A 17,232-nucleotide genomic window follows, 5' to 3' on the forward strand; every position below is an offset into this window, starting at 1 on the left:
GTGAACAATATACAAGTACATTTAAAAGAAAATAAGAGAGAGAAAAAATACGATACCAATTACATACAAAAAACATTCTGATTAATTTACATGTTGAAAGGGAGTGGGAAGAAGTATACACTTATTTAATCCCACCCCTTTTCCATAAATTATCAGTTAATATTTAGTCAGCTTCCTTACTGATATAATTTGTAATAAAAATAGTGAACAGATTTCTGATATACTATATACTATAATATAACATCATGATTTTTTGTTTGTTTGTTTTTAAATAGAGACATTCACTTAATTTAAATATTTTCCTTTTCTTTATAGTTTGAGAAGATCATATTTGTATAACTCTTTTTGAACAGTTTTATGTTTGGACATCGCTTTAATTCCATATTCAGACTGTTCCATAGTTTCACTCCATGAACAGAAACACAAAAGCCTTTTCTTGTAGTACGTACCTTTATTGTTTTGAAGTTACAAAAACCCCTTAAATTATAACTTCCTTCTTTCAAAAAAAACATACTCTGAATAAGACTCTGAATAATATAGATATATATGTGTGTGTGTGTGTGTGTGTGTGTGTGTGTGTGTGTGTGTGTGTATACAAATCTATATATCTATAGATATATCTGTAGATATGTCGATAGAGATAGATATCTCTCTCTCTCTCTCTCTCTCTCTCTATCTATCTATCTATCTATCTATCTATCTATCTATCTATCTATCTATATATATATATATATATATATATATATATATATATATATACATATATAATGTTTTTCCTCTACACCCCCCCCCCCCAATTTTTTTGCACATGTCGAGGAGCATGTCAGGCTACATTTCACTGTGTGTTATACTTGTATAACTATGCATGTGACAAATAAAGAACCTTGAACCTTGAACCTTGCCTTCTGGTAGTTCAATCCCCTCAGTTCTGACTAACTTTCCTCTCTTTGTTACCATCCGACTACACTTCTCCAGTCCGAATGACATTCCAATGTCATTGCTGTATAGCCTGGTAGTGTGGTTCAGTGAATCGATGTCTCGTTCACTCTTGGCATACAGCTTGATGTCATCCATGTACAGGAGGTGGCTGACAACTGCTCCGTTCCGTAGTCGGTATCCGTAGCCAGTCTTGTTAATGATCTCACTGAGGGGGTTCAGGCCTATGCAGAACAGCAGTGGGGACAGAGCATCTCCTTGGTAGATCCCGCACTTGATGGTGACTTGTGCTATGGGCTTGGAGTTGGCCTCTAGTGTTGTATGCCACATCCCCATTGAATTCCTGATGAAGGCTCTTAGGGTCCCATTGATCTTGTACAATTCTAAGCATTCCAGTATCCAGCTCTGAGGCATTGAGTCATAGGCCTTCTTGTAATCAATGCAGGCAGTGCACAGGTTGGTCAGTCTGGTCTTGCAGTCTCGGCTGACTGTTCTGTCTACCAGTAGCTGGTGTTTTGCGCCTCTGGTATTCTTGCCAATCCCTTTCTGTGTCCCGCTCATGTATTGACCCATGTGCCTGTTCATCTTAGCCGATATGATGCCTGACAGGAGCTTCCATGTAGTACTGAGGCAGGTTATTGGTCGGTAGTTGGAGGGGACCGGTCCCTTCTTGGGGTCCTTGGGGATCAGGACCGTCCGACCTTCGGTTAGCCATTCCGGGTGTCTCTCGTTATATATATATATATATATATATATATATTAGGGGTGCAACGATATTCGTATCGATATTGAACCGTTCGATACAGTGCTTTCGGTTCGGTACGCATATGTATCGAACAATACAACATTTGTAATTTATTTTATCAATTTTCCTTCTGACGATGCTGTCTGTGTTGAGCGCTCAGTGAATCTGTGTTCGACTACTCCGCCTAGGCTGCACTGTCGCAGATCCACTGAGCGCTCAACACAGACAGCATAGTCAGAAGGAAGAGCGCAGGGCAAGCTAGCGAGACAGAAGTTAAGCTCTCCTTGCAACAGGCAAATTGAACGTCATTCAGATCTGGCGTTTGGAATTATTTTGGTTTTCATGTGACGTATGACCCTGAAGGTAAGCGAGTCATGGACTAAAGTAAAACAGTATGTTGAATGTGCCATGCAATGCTCAATTACATTGGTGTGAACTAGTGTGTTAGCGCAGTTAGCTCGTTAACGTGTTGGCCGTCTAGCCCCATGCACGGAGCGATCGGCGGTAGCTCGTTAACGGAGATTTGCCGTGTTGTGAAGTTAAGGTCATTTCAACGAGATTAACCTGAAAGCACTAGTGGGAACACAACGAATATGACTGCACATTTACGCCGACATCATCCTAGTGCAAAGACAAGTGGAAGCAGACAAAAAAAGCAAGCATGCTACTAACTTTAGCCGAGTCATTTAGACAGCTGTTAGCACATGATTCTCCTTATGCTGCTGAGAATATAGCCCAGAAGAAGCGGATAGTATAGCTTTTATTTTGGAAAGAGCCATTTCTCTGTAATAAACTCTCTTTTCCAAAGATGAGTGATTCCTCAATCAGATACAGGGCTTGCAATATCGCTAGCCCGACGTCCCGGAGCTAGCGATTTTTTCAGTCGGGCTACCAAAATCTATCTCTTCCCTGCCCGTCGGGCTATTGTAGGAAAAATATATGTCAATGCTTTTGCATTCTTTCAGAAATGTAGCTGGGTAATTATGTCATTGGCATCGGTGAGCCACTGTCAATATGTGACATATTGAAGTCGCGCTTGAATTTGCGCTTGTTTTTTTGCTTTCACTTTGCAATCGTGCGAACTGTGTATAGAGAGCGACAGCACTGATCTGTGAGTGATGATAATTTGTGAACCAATTCCTCTGACATCGTCTTATTAATCGTTAGCTTACTATGCAAACATGACAAGTGAAATCTCCCGCAGCTTAAACATGTGAGAGGTTGATCGCGCAGAGAATCGCTGAGCTTATGTGAGTGAGCGTGTAAAAGCATTTCAGTTCTGCTGAGCCAAATAAGACAGGTCAGGGTGAAGAAGTGACAGCCAAAGAAAAGCTTACCACAAAACGGAGAAGTTATGACAAATCAGACTATGAGGCAAAAAGAAAGTGCAGCTTTATGGTTTCATGGACAAAAGAATTTCTGTGGCTGCAATATGACGAGCTAAATAACCAGGGCTGCACATAAGTGGTCCGCAGGTGCGCATTCGCTGTCAAAATAAAAAACACGCACAAGGGTTAGGGTTAAATTTAAAAACTGTACTTTTGAGTTAAAATATATATTTATAATTTTAATAAATGACAAATTAAAAATGCATGAACATTTTTTGTATCGAAAAAATATCGAACCGTGACACCAAAGTATCGAACCGAACCGAACCGTGAATTTTGTGTATCGTTGCACCCCTAATATATATATATATATATATATATATATATATATATATATATATACACACACACACACACACACACATCGTATTGGGTGAACAAGTTTGAATTTCCCTATGTTCTTCAGCAAGTTGCACCTTGACCAGAAACTTTTGGTAACTATCAACAAGCTTCTGCCATAATTCTGGCTGGATATTCGGCCATTTGGGGTTCATTTTAACATTAGAACCGCCAAGGGGGTCATTTATACCCGTACTGGTGGTTCTATTGTTAAACTGGTTATGGGTTAAAAATGGGTTGAAATACAGGAGGTCACTGTCATGTTGAATGTCCATGTGTACTTTCAGTTGAGCTTAAAGGTGTCAATTTTGGAGCAGGGGCTTCGTTCTTTGTCAGTGCCGTCTCTGTCTATGACAATAAAAAAAATTGCTTTATTGTCAACAGCAGTTTCCAGTACATAGTTCCTTGGACTTTCCCACTGTTCTGAGTATTGGTCAATCTAATCAATGCTGTAAAACAAAATTATTTTATGCTAGCGAAGATCTTATTAAGTTAAATGACAATGTACAGTTTTTAAGTATTTGTATTCATTTGACCCTCTTGACCTTGTGGATTAGAGGAAATCTGAAATAAATTTTCGTTTTTTAAAGTCAATAAAGATGTAAGCTATACAATTATCCCAACTTGGAAAGACAGTTCAAAGAAATCATTAAAAGCCCATAATTACACTCTTAATGGGCTATCATGGGTATGTAAACTTCTGACCATAACTGTATTTTTAATACGCTCACAATTACGTAACGTATTATAAAATAGATATTTAGACATCTAACACATTTGGTGCTCTTTTCACACTGTAGGTTATCTAAATTTGCAGGCCTTTTCACGCATAGAATTGATGCTTACAGTCTAGACAGTTATTTTGGCATCCATGTGAGAGAGCACTAAACAAATTTACCTTACACAGACCCTTAGATGTGAGCAATATGTAGATTAAGAGTATAGTTTGAGTGGTTTGATGATCGTAACAGAATTTGGGGGAAAATGTTTTATTTTATAGTATAACAGTCATTTATATTTTTAGAACAGACAATAAGAATAATCACATAAGCAAAAACAAAAATTGTCCTTTAACACTATGTCCTGTACTAATGCAACAATGCTACAATTCCCAACTATCATGCTTGAACTTTGATTCCTCTGTGTATGTGAATAAAACTATTGATATTCTCTCAGCACATACAGTGTCCCCTTGTTCCCCTCTGTCAGCTACACAACCACACACACAGAGGATAGAACCAAGGCCACACACAGCCACTCACGGCTCATCTATAGCTGCCATTCAGATGTGTATAGCAGAGGACGTTTGATGGTTTTCTAATCTCAGGACCTGCCACTGGAAGATGGGGCGAGCTGACCCCCGTCATCCCCACAGTGCATCTAAAACAGCCCCACATCTCCATCTCAATCTCCCTCTGCTTACTACCTCCCCACCATTGTGTTGTCCACCTGCTCTCCAAATGTCAGGACAAATGCTCCACTGCCGCATCCCCGCACATCCCCAGGGTGGGGATGACCTGTTCCTCAGCCGCTTCGTATAATGTCATGCTATCTCTGGGCAAGGGTTCCACACTGACCTGATGTGGACTGTGCAGAAGGCTAATGAATACTACCACACACCAACACAGACCCAGATACAGTAAATTTACTGCATTACAGGTTTTTATACAAGTCAGGAAATTGGAATAGATACATATGATGAAGTCTCAAAATGAAAAAAAATATGACACAGAAAAATCCACTTGATCCTTTTGGTGGACTCAAATCAATTCCAAGGAGACCTGTATTTAAAATACACTGATATTATGACAAGATATAGCAGTCTCTGGATTAAACAGCAATTAGTCCAATGCATTCTGCAGCACAAAAGGGCAGGACTAATGCTGGCGTCAAGCAGTTCTGCTGTATAATATTTTAACTTGCCAGTGCTAGTTAACTCTGGCACAGGTTTAACAATTTTTGCTTTGCGTGATCCGTTCTGGAAATTTCCAAGAAAACCTGCACTTTGATGTGCCTATTCATCAGTCTTAGCTAAAAATTCTGTTTAAGTCAACCTGATATTTGTCTTTCGTTTTAAGTGGGAGAATCAAATCCCCTCTCTGGGATTGGGGAGCTCAAAAACAAAACAACAAAAAACCAAAAAATGTAACCACATTAGCAGCAATTTGTTAATTTAATAAACTATTTTTTTTCCCAAAATCATAAATATTTCTCTCGCACCTTGATCACTGGTTCTAATCACATTTAATGGACCACTTTTACGTCTTTAAAAAAAAGAAAAAAAGAAAATAAATTATGTTTTATTTCATTATTTAGCTATTGTCTAGTCCACGTTTTAAAAGGGTTTTACCTCACTGTCAGTTTGCCATCATTAAAAAAAAAAAACTTTAAGCCTAAATATAGCTATTCTTATTTGTACTCATTTGTATCTTTAATCCATGGTGTTTGACATTTTTAGAACGTCTCCTGGGACTTAAAATGCAATTACAATTTTTGCACTATGTCATCAAAATTTAAAGTATGCCAGCTGAACAGAAACACATTTATACATGCGGCAGGCCACACAGGCAATGAAAACTTGCATTCAGTGAGCATTTTTCATTCAAGCGGCTGGGTGCATCTTTGAGTATGGTTTTCACTTCTTATTATAAAGTGTGTGTGTGTGTGTGTGTGTGTGTGTGTGTGTGTGTGTGTGTGTGTGTGTGTGTGTGTGTGTGTGTGTGTGTGTGTGTGTGCGTGCGTGTGCGTGTGTGTGTCAGTGTGTGTGTAAGACAGAGAGAGTGTGTGTGTCTATGGAGGATACTGTTTATTTATGGATTTTTATATATTTTTACAAATCTATAGCATCAACACATTGTTAGGGCTGAAGATATTGAACAATAATAGAATTTAGACCAGCAAAACTAATATTATGCTGCTCTAAAGTTAGCTAAGTGAAGTTACTTGGAAGGTCTTGTCAAAAATGTATTTATATCAAAGGGAACAATTTTAATAATAAACATGAATATTACCATTTTGAGGTATTTTAACAGTTAAGAAGACTAATCCATATCTCATCAAGAATATTTGAATACGAATATCTTTACAACACTGTATTCACTTTTTCATGCAGTCTTCATTAGCAGCCACAGTGGAAGATAACTTTATATTTATTTTCACTTTCAGTGTTTTTTGCTTATTTGGTGATCTGTGGAAATGGGAATACAGAGAGAAGCATGAATGAGTTAAGTATAAACCAAAGAGACATGCACAGGATAAAACAACTTTTTCAATAATCAAGCTATTTCATTTTAATATTTCTTCTACTGTGAAGAAAAAAAAAATCACTGTTCAAAACACAATGACTAAATCTACCCCAAGGCTATTCAAAGTTGGATAGTAACAAATTATATTATTTTGAGTTTCTAAAATGATCTAAGCCTTTAAACACTAAGAAAAAGCGCTCTGCTGCCGCCTGATTCTCATCAAGATCCATCAAGCATGAAAAGCTCTTTTTCATAGTCTTCCTTCCCTCCAGGCTGGCACAGGAAAACAAGTCTAATTTATCTAGTAAGCATATTTTAATTCATAATTTGTATTAATGTGACACATCCTAATATATCTTTTTTCCAGAAATTATTCTGATGGGGACAGTGTGGGGAACAAAAACTTTTTTGTTGGATTCTGCCATTAATTTGGGAAAGAGTGAAAAAAGTTGAAACCAATTTGCATAGAATACAAAAAAAATCCCCCAAAGCATAAAAATCAGCTCGAGAACGAACCATTAGAGTGCATCACGCAGTTTTTAGAAAGTCTCCACCATAAGCAAATATGGAAATATTCTACTCTATTCAAATGAGAGCCAGTGCAGTTTCATCTTATTAATAAGGCGGCATGGCCCCTTGTGTGCATGTGAATATAGAACCGGAGTGTAAAGCTGATCCCCGAAGTCATTTTGCAATTTGTGTAGTTATCCATGAGCCATGTGGCTTAATGCTTGATATTTTAAAATCTAGCAAAGTTTACGACCTGTAAACAGCACTGCTTAGAGCGTTTTCTTTTCCCTCTCTCAACGAGTGGGAGCTGCTGCCATGTTGCATCGCACAGCCTCAGTGGGAAATGTGTTTTTCACGCCTGTTTTCCTCTCTCCTACATTTCCCCTCACAGACACTGACCAACAATCCACAAAGAGCTTCATTCCTGCTTTTTAAATGAGACAGATTGAGCTGCTGTTAAAAAAAAGTGTCCAAGCATCTAAATAGCTGAGTAATGAGGCTCCCATTTGACCAGGCCACAACATCAGTCTAAATCCTATCGATGGGACCAAAACAAATTGTAAAGCCGAAAGGTAGTTGTTATCACGCTGGTTCTCTCTCTCTCTTGCTGGACCACTCTTCTTCTTCTAGCGCCATCTCTCGCCCTTCATCTCCCTCTCCACTCTTTCATGACCGGCTAATGAATGTAGATAGTGCTTTGGGGGATGCAGTGGTCTTATTACAGGGGTTATGTGTGCACGCTGTAAGCTCAGCATGCTCCAGTCAGGCAATGGTGAAAGGTTCAATTGCTTTGGCAAAGCCCCCACTTCAGTAAACAGAAGGGCTAAAGAGGTTTGTTTATTGGGCGCACCTTGGCTTGACCTCTGTAGCTCAGGGAGAGGCTACGTGATTACAGAAGTGTCAGCGCAGCCTGGGCAGAACAGGCCAGACTACTTTCATTGGCCCTCTCTCTCTCCTAATAAATCACAGGAATAAGCACACAAACCACATGAGTGGGACAAATGCAAAAACAATGAGAGTTCAATGTAAGCCTGATGATTTAATGGTTTATCCACCATGTTTGCGCTCAAACTACTTGGATTTGGTGTTCTACTGTCAGTCTACAGAGATATATACAGAACATATTGATTGGAATGATTAGTTTATTACACGAGTAGGCGAAAAGGCAAGCTGTCCTGATGCTCACTCCAAAACAGAAACAATATGAAACATGGCTAAAGTATGTGGACATTTTGACCACAGCAAAGGCAAAGAAGTAATTTCCTGAAGGAATTAAGTTGTTAAGTGTCACCTAGTTTTTCTAATTATAATAAATATTTGACAAAGTCAGCTGTTAGGATTCAGTTATAGGGTTGAAATGATTTAGATAATTATTATCATTACAGATCACCTAAAACACATCCAATTCTGCTGCTGTGCTCCAGCTTTCACCCTTTGCTTGCTCGGGTAAGTTCTCCACACTCTGGACTCTGTTCAGTTCATCCCCCAACCGCTCTGCACAGCCAGAGCAGTGAAAATAATAATTTGTTATTTTAACTCACTATACCTTCCTACATATTTAATTCATCAGTCACATATCATTAGTTCTGACTCATATTATAACAGCCTTCACATCAAAATGTGTGTAAACAGGCCTGCTGAGTGCAGCATTTTACATTGATTCTATTGGGGTGAAAATGACTGATGTAGTTTCCCCATACACCTCAAAATTAACTATACGGCAAATAAATCCATTTTAGGAAAAATCATGAAATGAGAGGTGATCGGGTTATATACACTATGTATTTATGTTATTATGTGTAGCTTGTGGTTTCAGTTTATCTGAAAGATGTTGGGTGAGGTAAGCCTGTGCAGACCAGTCAAAGTCAGAGCACCTTTCCTTTATGGGCCTTTGTGCATGGTCATGATTAACCAGGAAAAGCCCTGTCCTGCACTGCTGTCACAGAGCTAAAAGCACATTATCGTACATCACAATGTGTAAATAATTCTTTATGAGTACCGGGGGTCTTTGTTCAAACAATGAAAAATGTGAAACGCCAAAGCACACAGAAGAGTATGGAAAGGTATGTAGCGTTTGTCCATATATTGTATTTTATCTTTTATGCTCCATATTTTGGAATGTTCCATATTTTATTTCATATTTCTTGAGGAAAAGCTGGTGAGACTGCTTTCCACTCTTGCACATCATGTATTTCACATTGTATTTGTTTTGAATGTTGTGTGTTCACAGTTGAAAAATTATATTTTTATTATGTTTAGTTGTTTTATTTTATTATGTCTGATTGTTCAGTTGATGTTGGTGCAGTTATATACAATGCACTTAAAATATAAAGTAAAAATGATTTAAGACGCAATACAATATCACTGGTTGTGTAATGGAAATGTGTTTTATAGAACACTTAATCTATTATAGTGAAATAAGTAAATGTGAATAATGCTGGTTTAGGACACAGGAACACAAAGTTAGATGTGAATGATTACATTTGAATGATTACATTTTACTAAAACATATACCTTAAGTTAACAAGAAAATATTCAATAGCTGTGCACCTATGAATGATGAATCAAATTATTAATCTAGCAATAGCAAAGTCTAAAAACAGGTTGACATACAGTTATATTTGCCATATTTATCAGCCTCTGTTTTTGATTTGATTTGATTTGAACATACACAGACAAGGTATGTAGTGCAATCCATTTGTGACATATAATATGTACAGTCTCCTTGTGTAGTCCATCCTGTTTTGGCTCTATCAAAGTCTTTTGCTGGTTATATGTTTTCAGCTAACATGGAGCTGTTTCCCTCAAGCCACTGTGTGCTGTTTGTCCTCCAGTGGAATAAGGCTCATTATCTCAATGTGTGGTCACAGTTTCTACCGTTACGCCCAGGGATCAGGCCATCTCTCCATTAAGGAAAATCGCTTTGAAAGGTCTTGTCCTCTGCTTCAAACACACACACACACACACACACTGAGACGCATGCATGCACTTAGTGTACTGGTATTACTTTTTTCCATTTGATGATTGACTTACAAGACTGCTAAACTGTTGAATTTTAATGTGCACAAAACACAACCTTAAAGTACATCTTTGCCTTGCTGTTTAGAAGCCAAGAAAGTTGAACAAATCATATCAATTTCTTTTTAAAAAGTCATTGAGATGAAATGTGACCACAACATGTGACTGAGCTATAAGGAATTGGGTCTGACATGCTGTGACTGGGGTACCAATTTGGTCAGAATGGATCCACTGAAAGCACTCAACTGTAATCCTTCCACATCAGAAAACACATCAGGTGTTATATTTTTGGGGGGAAATGTTAGCCCATCATAGCAAGTAAAATAGAAACTTAAAGCGATGATTTACAGCTCAGAATAAAAATTTAATAACACAATATGCATGCATAATTCCTAACAGGTACTGGTATAAATCCCTGGGAAGTAAATTACAAAGAAGTGTATGCAGGGAAATTTATTGGCTTCTCTCAATAATCATTACAATCTACTTAACTAGACATTTCAAGGACAATGTGAGCACAGTGATAGCATGTGTTAGTTTTTGTTCTAACTGAGCATGAATCGCCTTTAAATATGTATTCTGCTGGTGTGTTTGTCACAGTCTGCTGCTCCTGGTTTTTGACTTCAAGATGGGCAGAAAAGCAAACAAGCTCATTATTTTCAAGAAAAATCATTTCACAAGATTTTGCTGGCTTTTAATGGGATAATACAGTGACTATATGCTTTCCTGAGTTCCTTCACTACAGAGGTTGCTCAGACATAGTAACAGACTTTATTTGTTCTGGGCATCCTGCCCAGAACATCCTGCTGTGTGTGTGTTTCTGAGTTTCTGTATAGTATGAATGAACAATGATTTATGAAAGATAGCACTCTGTTCAGCCACTGGTCAATGCGAAACTAATGAATGGAAGGACATGCAGTGTACCTATGTGGCTCCTATGTGACGATGCACTGGTCAGCTGTCCCCAGAGAGACACCATACAGACGGTCAGCAGCAGCGCCCTTCCGTACATGCTCTGTAGGTCCCTCTCCTGCATTCTGGAAAAACAGGACAACAAAATCAGGAGTTAGCCATATTTGCATAATATGAACACCCAGATATACAGTCTGGCTCATTTCAATTCAAGGACACAAATTCCCATAGCTATGACTTGGCAGTCACAGGTGGAATCTACTGAGTTTTAACTGGATTAACTCAAACTAAACCAACCCACACAAACAAAATCAATCTACCAGTATCTATTCATGTGTTTGAAAATGCATAAAATTCAAAATTAAATTATTTCTCTTGAATTGAGTTGTGCTGATGAGCTTTGGATCAGTAGGAAATATACACACCTTGTCAAAGTTCAGTTATTTCTTGGTTTTTTGGAAATGCATGCTGTTTTCCCATTGGTTCCATGTAGTGGGACACAACAAGCACAACTGCTTTGTATTTATTTATTATTGAATAAATTCACATAGGCACATGAAAACAAGGAGACTGTTTTCAAAGGACTGATTAATTAATATCATATCTATAAAAACAGAGGTTTTGGCAGTTTGCTAGTGTGGTGTTAACACAATTGTGCAGACGTCCCAGCAAATGTATCCAAAGGTCAAATGGTGCAATGCTCAGAGAAACTGAGAAAAACCCAACAGCTCCAAAAATTCATGACAGTACAATTTGAAACAGATCAAACAAAGACCTCTAGAAGGAGATAGCACAGTTTAGGTTTACAAATCTGCACATGAACAAACCACAAGACTTCTAGATCAATGTTCTTTGGACTGATGAGATCTAAGTGGCGATGTCTGACATCGTGGCATGTTTGGTGAAAACCAAACACAGCATATCAGCACAAACACCAAATACCAGCTGTCAAACACGGTGGTGGAGGGGTTTGGGTTTGCTTTGCAGCCACAGAACCCGGACACCTTGCAGTTACTGAGTAAACTGTGAACTCCTCCGTACGCCGTATTCTAGAGTCAAATGGGGGGTCATCTGTAAAACAGCTAAAGCCTAGCTGAAACTTGGTCATGCAACAGGACAATCACAATCAACAAAAAAGCAAATCCACAAGAAAATGGATAAAAAAAGAATCAATGGTCCAGTCACAATCCAGATCTCACCCAAATGAATTCCTGTGCCTCTTGAGAGATCTATGCAAATTAATGCCCACAAATCTCAGTGACATAAAGCAGTTCTATAAAGAACAGTAAAAATTCCTCCATAGTACTGTGAGAGGCTGATCATTATAAAGAAAACAATTACTTAAATCTACTTCTACTTGGCTCTTAAATCATTATTCATTATTTAATTTTTCACAGGACTGCAAAGAGTCCTGGACAAAGAAATTCACTGGTCCTGAGGTTTCCTCTCTGTAGTAGTCAGACAAGTAGTTTTCATTTTTGTTTGTAGTTTGGTTTGGTTTAGACAACAAAACTGCTTAGTCAGGTAAAGGAAAATAATTTGGACACAATCAGGTGAATAGCTGTAAAATCTACAACATTTCCACAAAGCTTGTGCTGTCGTCACCACCACATTTCAACTTATTACATTACACTTGCACTGACATTTGAATCTGTGAAACCAGGATGATAGTATCAGTAACTGTATCAGCTAACTGCCAAACCACCGATTTGTGCACAATAACCTTAAAGCAGGTATCTCAAAGTCATTAGTGCTCATGCTACACTGCATGGAAACATGAAAAATGAAAACTACACTTTTCCCTTTATATGAAAAAATGTTCATATTCAATGAACCATCTATTTACATTTACGGTCCGATGGGCTTCCTGAGATGTTTTCAGAAGAGCAAGTACAATGTTAAAGTACGTCTCATAACCAGAGATGGGCAGTAACGCATTACAAGTAATGCGTTACTGTAATCTGATTACTTTTTTCAAGTTACGAGTAAAGTAAGAGATTACTATTGCAAAAACGGTAATTAGATTACCGTTACTTTCCCGTAGGAACGCTGCATTACTGCATTACTAAAACCATGATTTATTTGTGAGAATGTCTCATGACAGTGATGTAAGCGAGTGCAACATTCGTGGCAACAGCTGTGTGCAGATCAAGAATGGATAATATATTGAGTGCGGGAGAGAGTATGACCGTGCAGCGTTTAAAGCGTGGAAGTACTGACCTTACTTTGAGTTTGATTCCATAAAAAGTGACAAAAACATTAGTGTCCGTTGTGCGTGGGAAGAAAAACTCTTTTTACAGCGAAAAAAACCCCCTAAAGTTCCAAGCAAGCACCACGTAACGGGAAATTCACAGAGAAACTCGCAGATTCTTCAACTGACCGCTGCGGCACACCTGCACCAGGGCAAACCTCCACCTACTCCACTCCTGCTTTACAGGTGAAAATAGAGCAACAGGACCGCTAGTCTTTGATTTTATTTATTTTCTGCTGTGTTGCACTTGCATCTATTTGAAAGACTGAGTGTAAACACAAAAAAATATATTATTTTAAATATTTTATTTTATGTGCTGGAATGTGCGGAAAATAGGTTTAAATGTTAAACAAATTTCTTCCAGTCAGAGAATGTTGCATGTAATTAAACTTTTGCTTGATGCATAAAGTTAAAAGATTAAAACTAATAAAAAAAGTTTTAAAAAGAGACTTTTTCATTTGATTACATTTTGTATGATGGATTATGCAGAAAAAGTAGAATTGGGCTGAAAGATCTATCGCTTTATTACCTATTCAGGTTGTAAATCGTGTTTTTAAAAAGTAACTAAGTAACTAAATAATTAATTACTTTTGAAAATAAGTAATCAGTAAAGTAATGGGATTACTTTTGGGGGGAAGTAATCAGTAATTAGTTACTGATTACTTTTTTCAAGTAACTTGACCAACACTGCTCATAACATCCACATCCCAGGAAATTAAACAAAAAGTAGCATTTAACCTCTTTATCATTCATTGAACTTTCCATACACTTCAGTATGTTAATACTGACATCAACATGCAATATGTTTGATACCCCTCCCTTAAAGCTAATGAATAAGCTGAGGGAACTCCAGGATAACAAGTGATAAAGGGAAAGAAGCAAACAAACAAACTTAAGAATCTTTTTGTCCTTTTTGTGCATTAGCCATTAGCTTCAAAACTGCAGTAGCTTATAAAACATCTCTGAAAATAGTCATTTTGTAAAAACATAATAAATTCTGTAAGCCTCTGCAACAAAGCCCAGATCAGTTTGCTGTATCACTACCTCGTATGACTGAGCCTATAATTTCAAAGTCATATTCACTTGTGAACACCTCTGGGGTTCATGTATTAAATTATTGTGTTTTATTTCACCAAAAGCTCAAGTGATGTGCAGTCCAATGATATGGAGCTGCAGATGTAGAATTTAGATGAAATTGCAACAGATGGATTCAGTAATAATTTCACAAAATTCACAACACCAGTTCTGGAGCGACAAATGAAGTATTTTTTTCTCTCTTCTCTCCCTACTTCCTATCTGTGAGTGTTGCTATTTGTGTGGTCTGTCTTACAATGCTCGGCTCAGTAAAATTTGTGTACTTTCAGATGATTGTTGTCCTGCAATACTCTCCATCTTCATCTGAGAGGCCCATGGAGAGTGGAACAATCAGCGGCTCGTCTTACTGCCAACAGAGCTGGCCTCCTCTCTCATGAGAAAGCAGCCGCAAATCGCAGCTCTGCTTTGAACTCTGTTCCAGTGCAGCAACTCAAATTAGTAAAATGCTTGGTTTCGTGCAAAAAGATCAACCCTTGCTTATCTGGCAGAGTCTCACATACGAGGGAGATGTTTTACTGTGACTGCCTTTGTACTGCCAGCCAGAGCTGGTGAGATATTAACACGGCACTCTAATTCTGTACAGGCTCAGACAGCTGATGCAATCAAGATGTTAAAAGCACGTACAGACTGTAGAAAAACATAGACACAGTGTCTGTAATATCACCCATAAATTCATCAAGGGACTATTTGAAGTCTGGGGTTTAGGTTTATGTTGCTGCTGTTATTGGGATTATGTGAAACCAAAAAACAAGAAGCCTGCATGGATCTCAAGTGAGGCAAACAAGTGACATCGGGAACTAACTGTGTGGTGGGCTGAAGTACCTGTCAGTGCCTTTAAATACTATATATTATGTACCAAGTATACACAAACTCCATTATGAATTTTTTTTTAAAGTATAAAAAAACTGTAGCAACTTTTAATGAGTTACTAAATGCATTTAAATCAGCTTTCCACAGGCTTCCACACTCAACCCGATATACCACGTGAACTTGTGTGACTTCCACAAGACATTAAATAACAGATACACACCGTTGCATCCTTTGTAATTTAAGGGCTTGATTTGATCTTTTACTTTGCTCGGCGGGGACTGACGAGTTAAATTAACTCCCACAGAGTCTGAAAACTAATTTTCACCTGTACTCTCAGACGTTTGGTGCAACACTAACACATACCGCCTCCAACATTAGACCAGATGAAGTGGTAACATGATTAAAAAATATGTCTTCACTTCTTTGGTCTGCTGGGGCAAAGTAGAGATCACTACTAGAAAAACACCACTTGTAATGGACTCCATCTCATTGTTAGTTTACCAATTTATTCCATCCCTGTTTATCTAAAAAAAAAAAAGTACTAGACTCACATTGAACATTTCAGCGTCTTACTCTTATTTTACTTATTTGCGATTTGTTCCAACAAGAAAGCTGATCTGACAGCTGAACTCCAGAAATAATTGGAATTTGAGAGCACGCCACTGTGCTTTATGAAAATGAAATGTCTGTGACGGCAGAGTTTTGGTTTGGAGCTGCTAGGATGTCAGGTTTTATTCCAAATCTAAATCTATTTTAGCACATTATACTCCAATTTCCATCTTGCGTCTGTAGTGTTCAGGTGGCTTATTGGAGCTGGTTAACAAGAAAATTATTCCACCTGACTGATGTGGCGCTGAGACCAGGTGGCTCATCACAAAATGCCCTGAATGAGGTGGAATTATTTTGGGGACACATTAAGGCAGATTTTTACATGATGGAAACACACATACACATGTTGTGTTGATCAGTTTGGATGCACCCAACAAGTCTTTTCCAACCTTTGCACCTCATCTCATAAGTTATGGCTGCAGTAATAATAAGCTTGGTAGGTGCATTCCTGAAATAGACTCCAAACTCTCAATGCCAACTGAATAAAAAATTGAAACGTGTTATTTCACACGACTTTAATGATAATATACAAATAACTATACACACTGGCAGTTTGCTCGTGTGGTACATTGTAAATGTATAGTATGTGTGAATAAAATTAAATACTATTTTCCAGCAGTCTTTTGTGATGTCTTAATTTCATTTATTAATATCACAATGATACAATGATTAAAATTTATTTGCCAGCGATCCTTCACCATTGGCCAAGATAGAGTACACCCCAGATAGGTCACAAATCCATCGTAGTTCTAAAACAGAGAGACAAACAACCACACACTCATACATCTCCAACTATGGCCAATTTAGATTAGATTAGATTAGATTAGATAGAACTTTATTAATCCCTCGGGTGGGTTCCTCTGGGAAATTCGATTTCCAAAAAAGCACAGCACCGACAGAAGTTACAGAGTTACAGAATATTATATATACCGTAATTGTCGGGCTATAAGCCGCTACTTTTTCCACAAGCTTTGAACCCTGCGGCTTTTAGTCAGGTGCGGCTTTTCTATGGATTGTCCATGATTTTTGTCATATCGTAAGACGATTTGTTTTGTTTGTTCCGCTGTTGTACGGCACTACGTTGCCTGGCGGAAGGGCATGTGATCAGACACACAGTATCGGGGTTCAAGAGTGGTGTGTTGGTCACGTGTCCATCTGCCAGACAACATAGTGCCGTACAAGTAGCGCGAAAAACAATGCGAAAAGCAAGTTATGCTCAACTCCACCGGTGGAATCTGACAGCGTGGAAAAGTGTGAAAACATCAATGATCACCAACGGATTTCGAAGGGCTGAATGCTACATGATGGAGAGGAGGACACCGCCACGGCCCTTCTGAGGGTGTTCGACTCTGACACTGACAACGAGGATTTCTT

General features: G+C 38.2%; 1 protein-coding gene across 1 annotated transcript in view; it reads right to left on the reverse strand.

Annotated features, from left to right (window-relative positions):
* The window catches only part of tafa3a (TAFA chemokine like family member 3a), a 128,317-nt gene that overhangs the window by 37,835 nt on the left and 73,250 nt on the right, over window positions 1-17,232 (reverse strand). Inside the window, exon 2 of the mRNA XM_004547587.5 lies at window positions 11,106-11,218. Within this exon, the coding sequence (XP_004547644.1) occupies window positions 11,106-11,217 (112 nt within the window). The 5' untranslated portion in view covers window position 11,218. The remainder of the gene's footprint in view (window positions 1-11,105; window positions 11,219-17,232) is intronic.

The sequence above is a fragment of the Maylandia zebra genome, linkage group LG5 (genome assembly GCF_041146795.1).
Source record: "Maylandia zebra isolate NMK-2024a linkage group LG5, Mzebra_GT3a, whole genome shotgun sequence".
Taxonomy (NCBI): domain Eukaryota; kingdom Metazoa; phylum Chordata; class Actinopteri; order Cichliformes; family Cichlidae; genus Maylandia; species Maylandia zebra.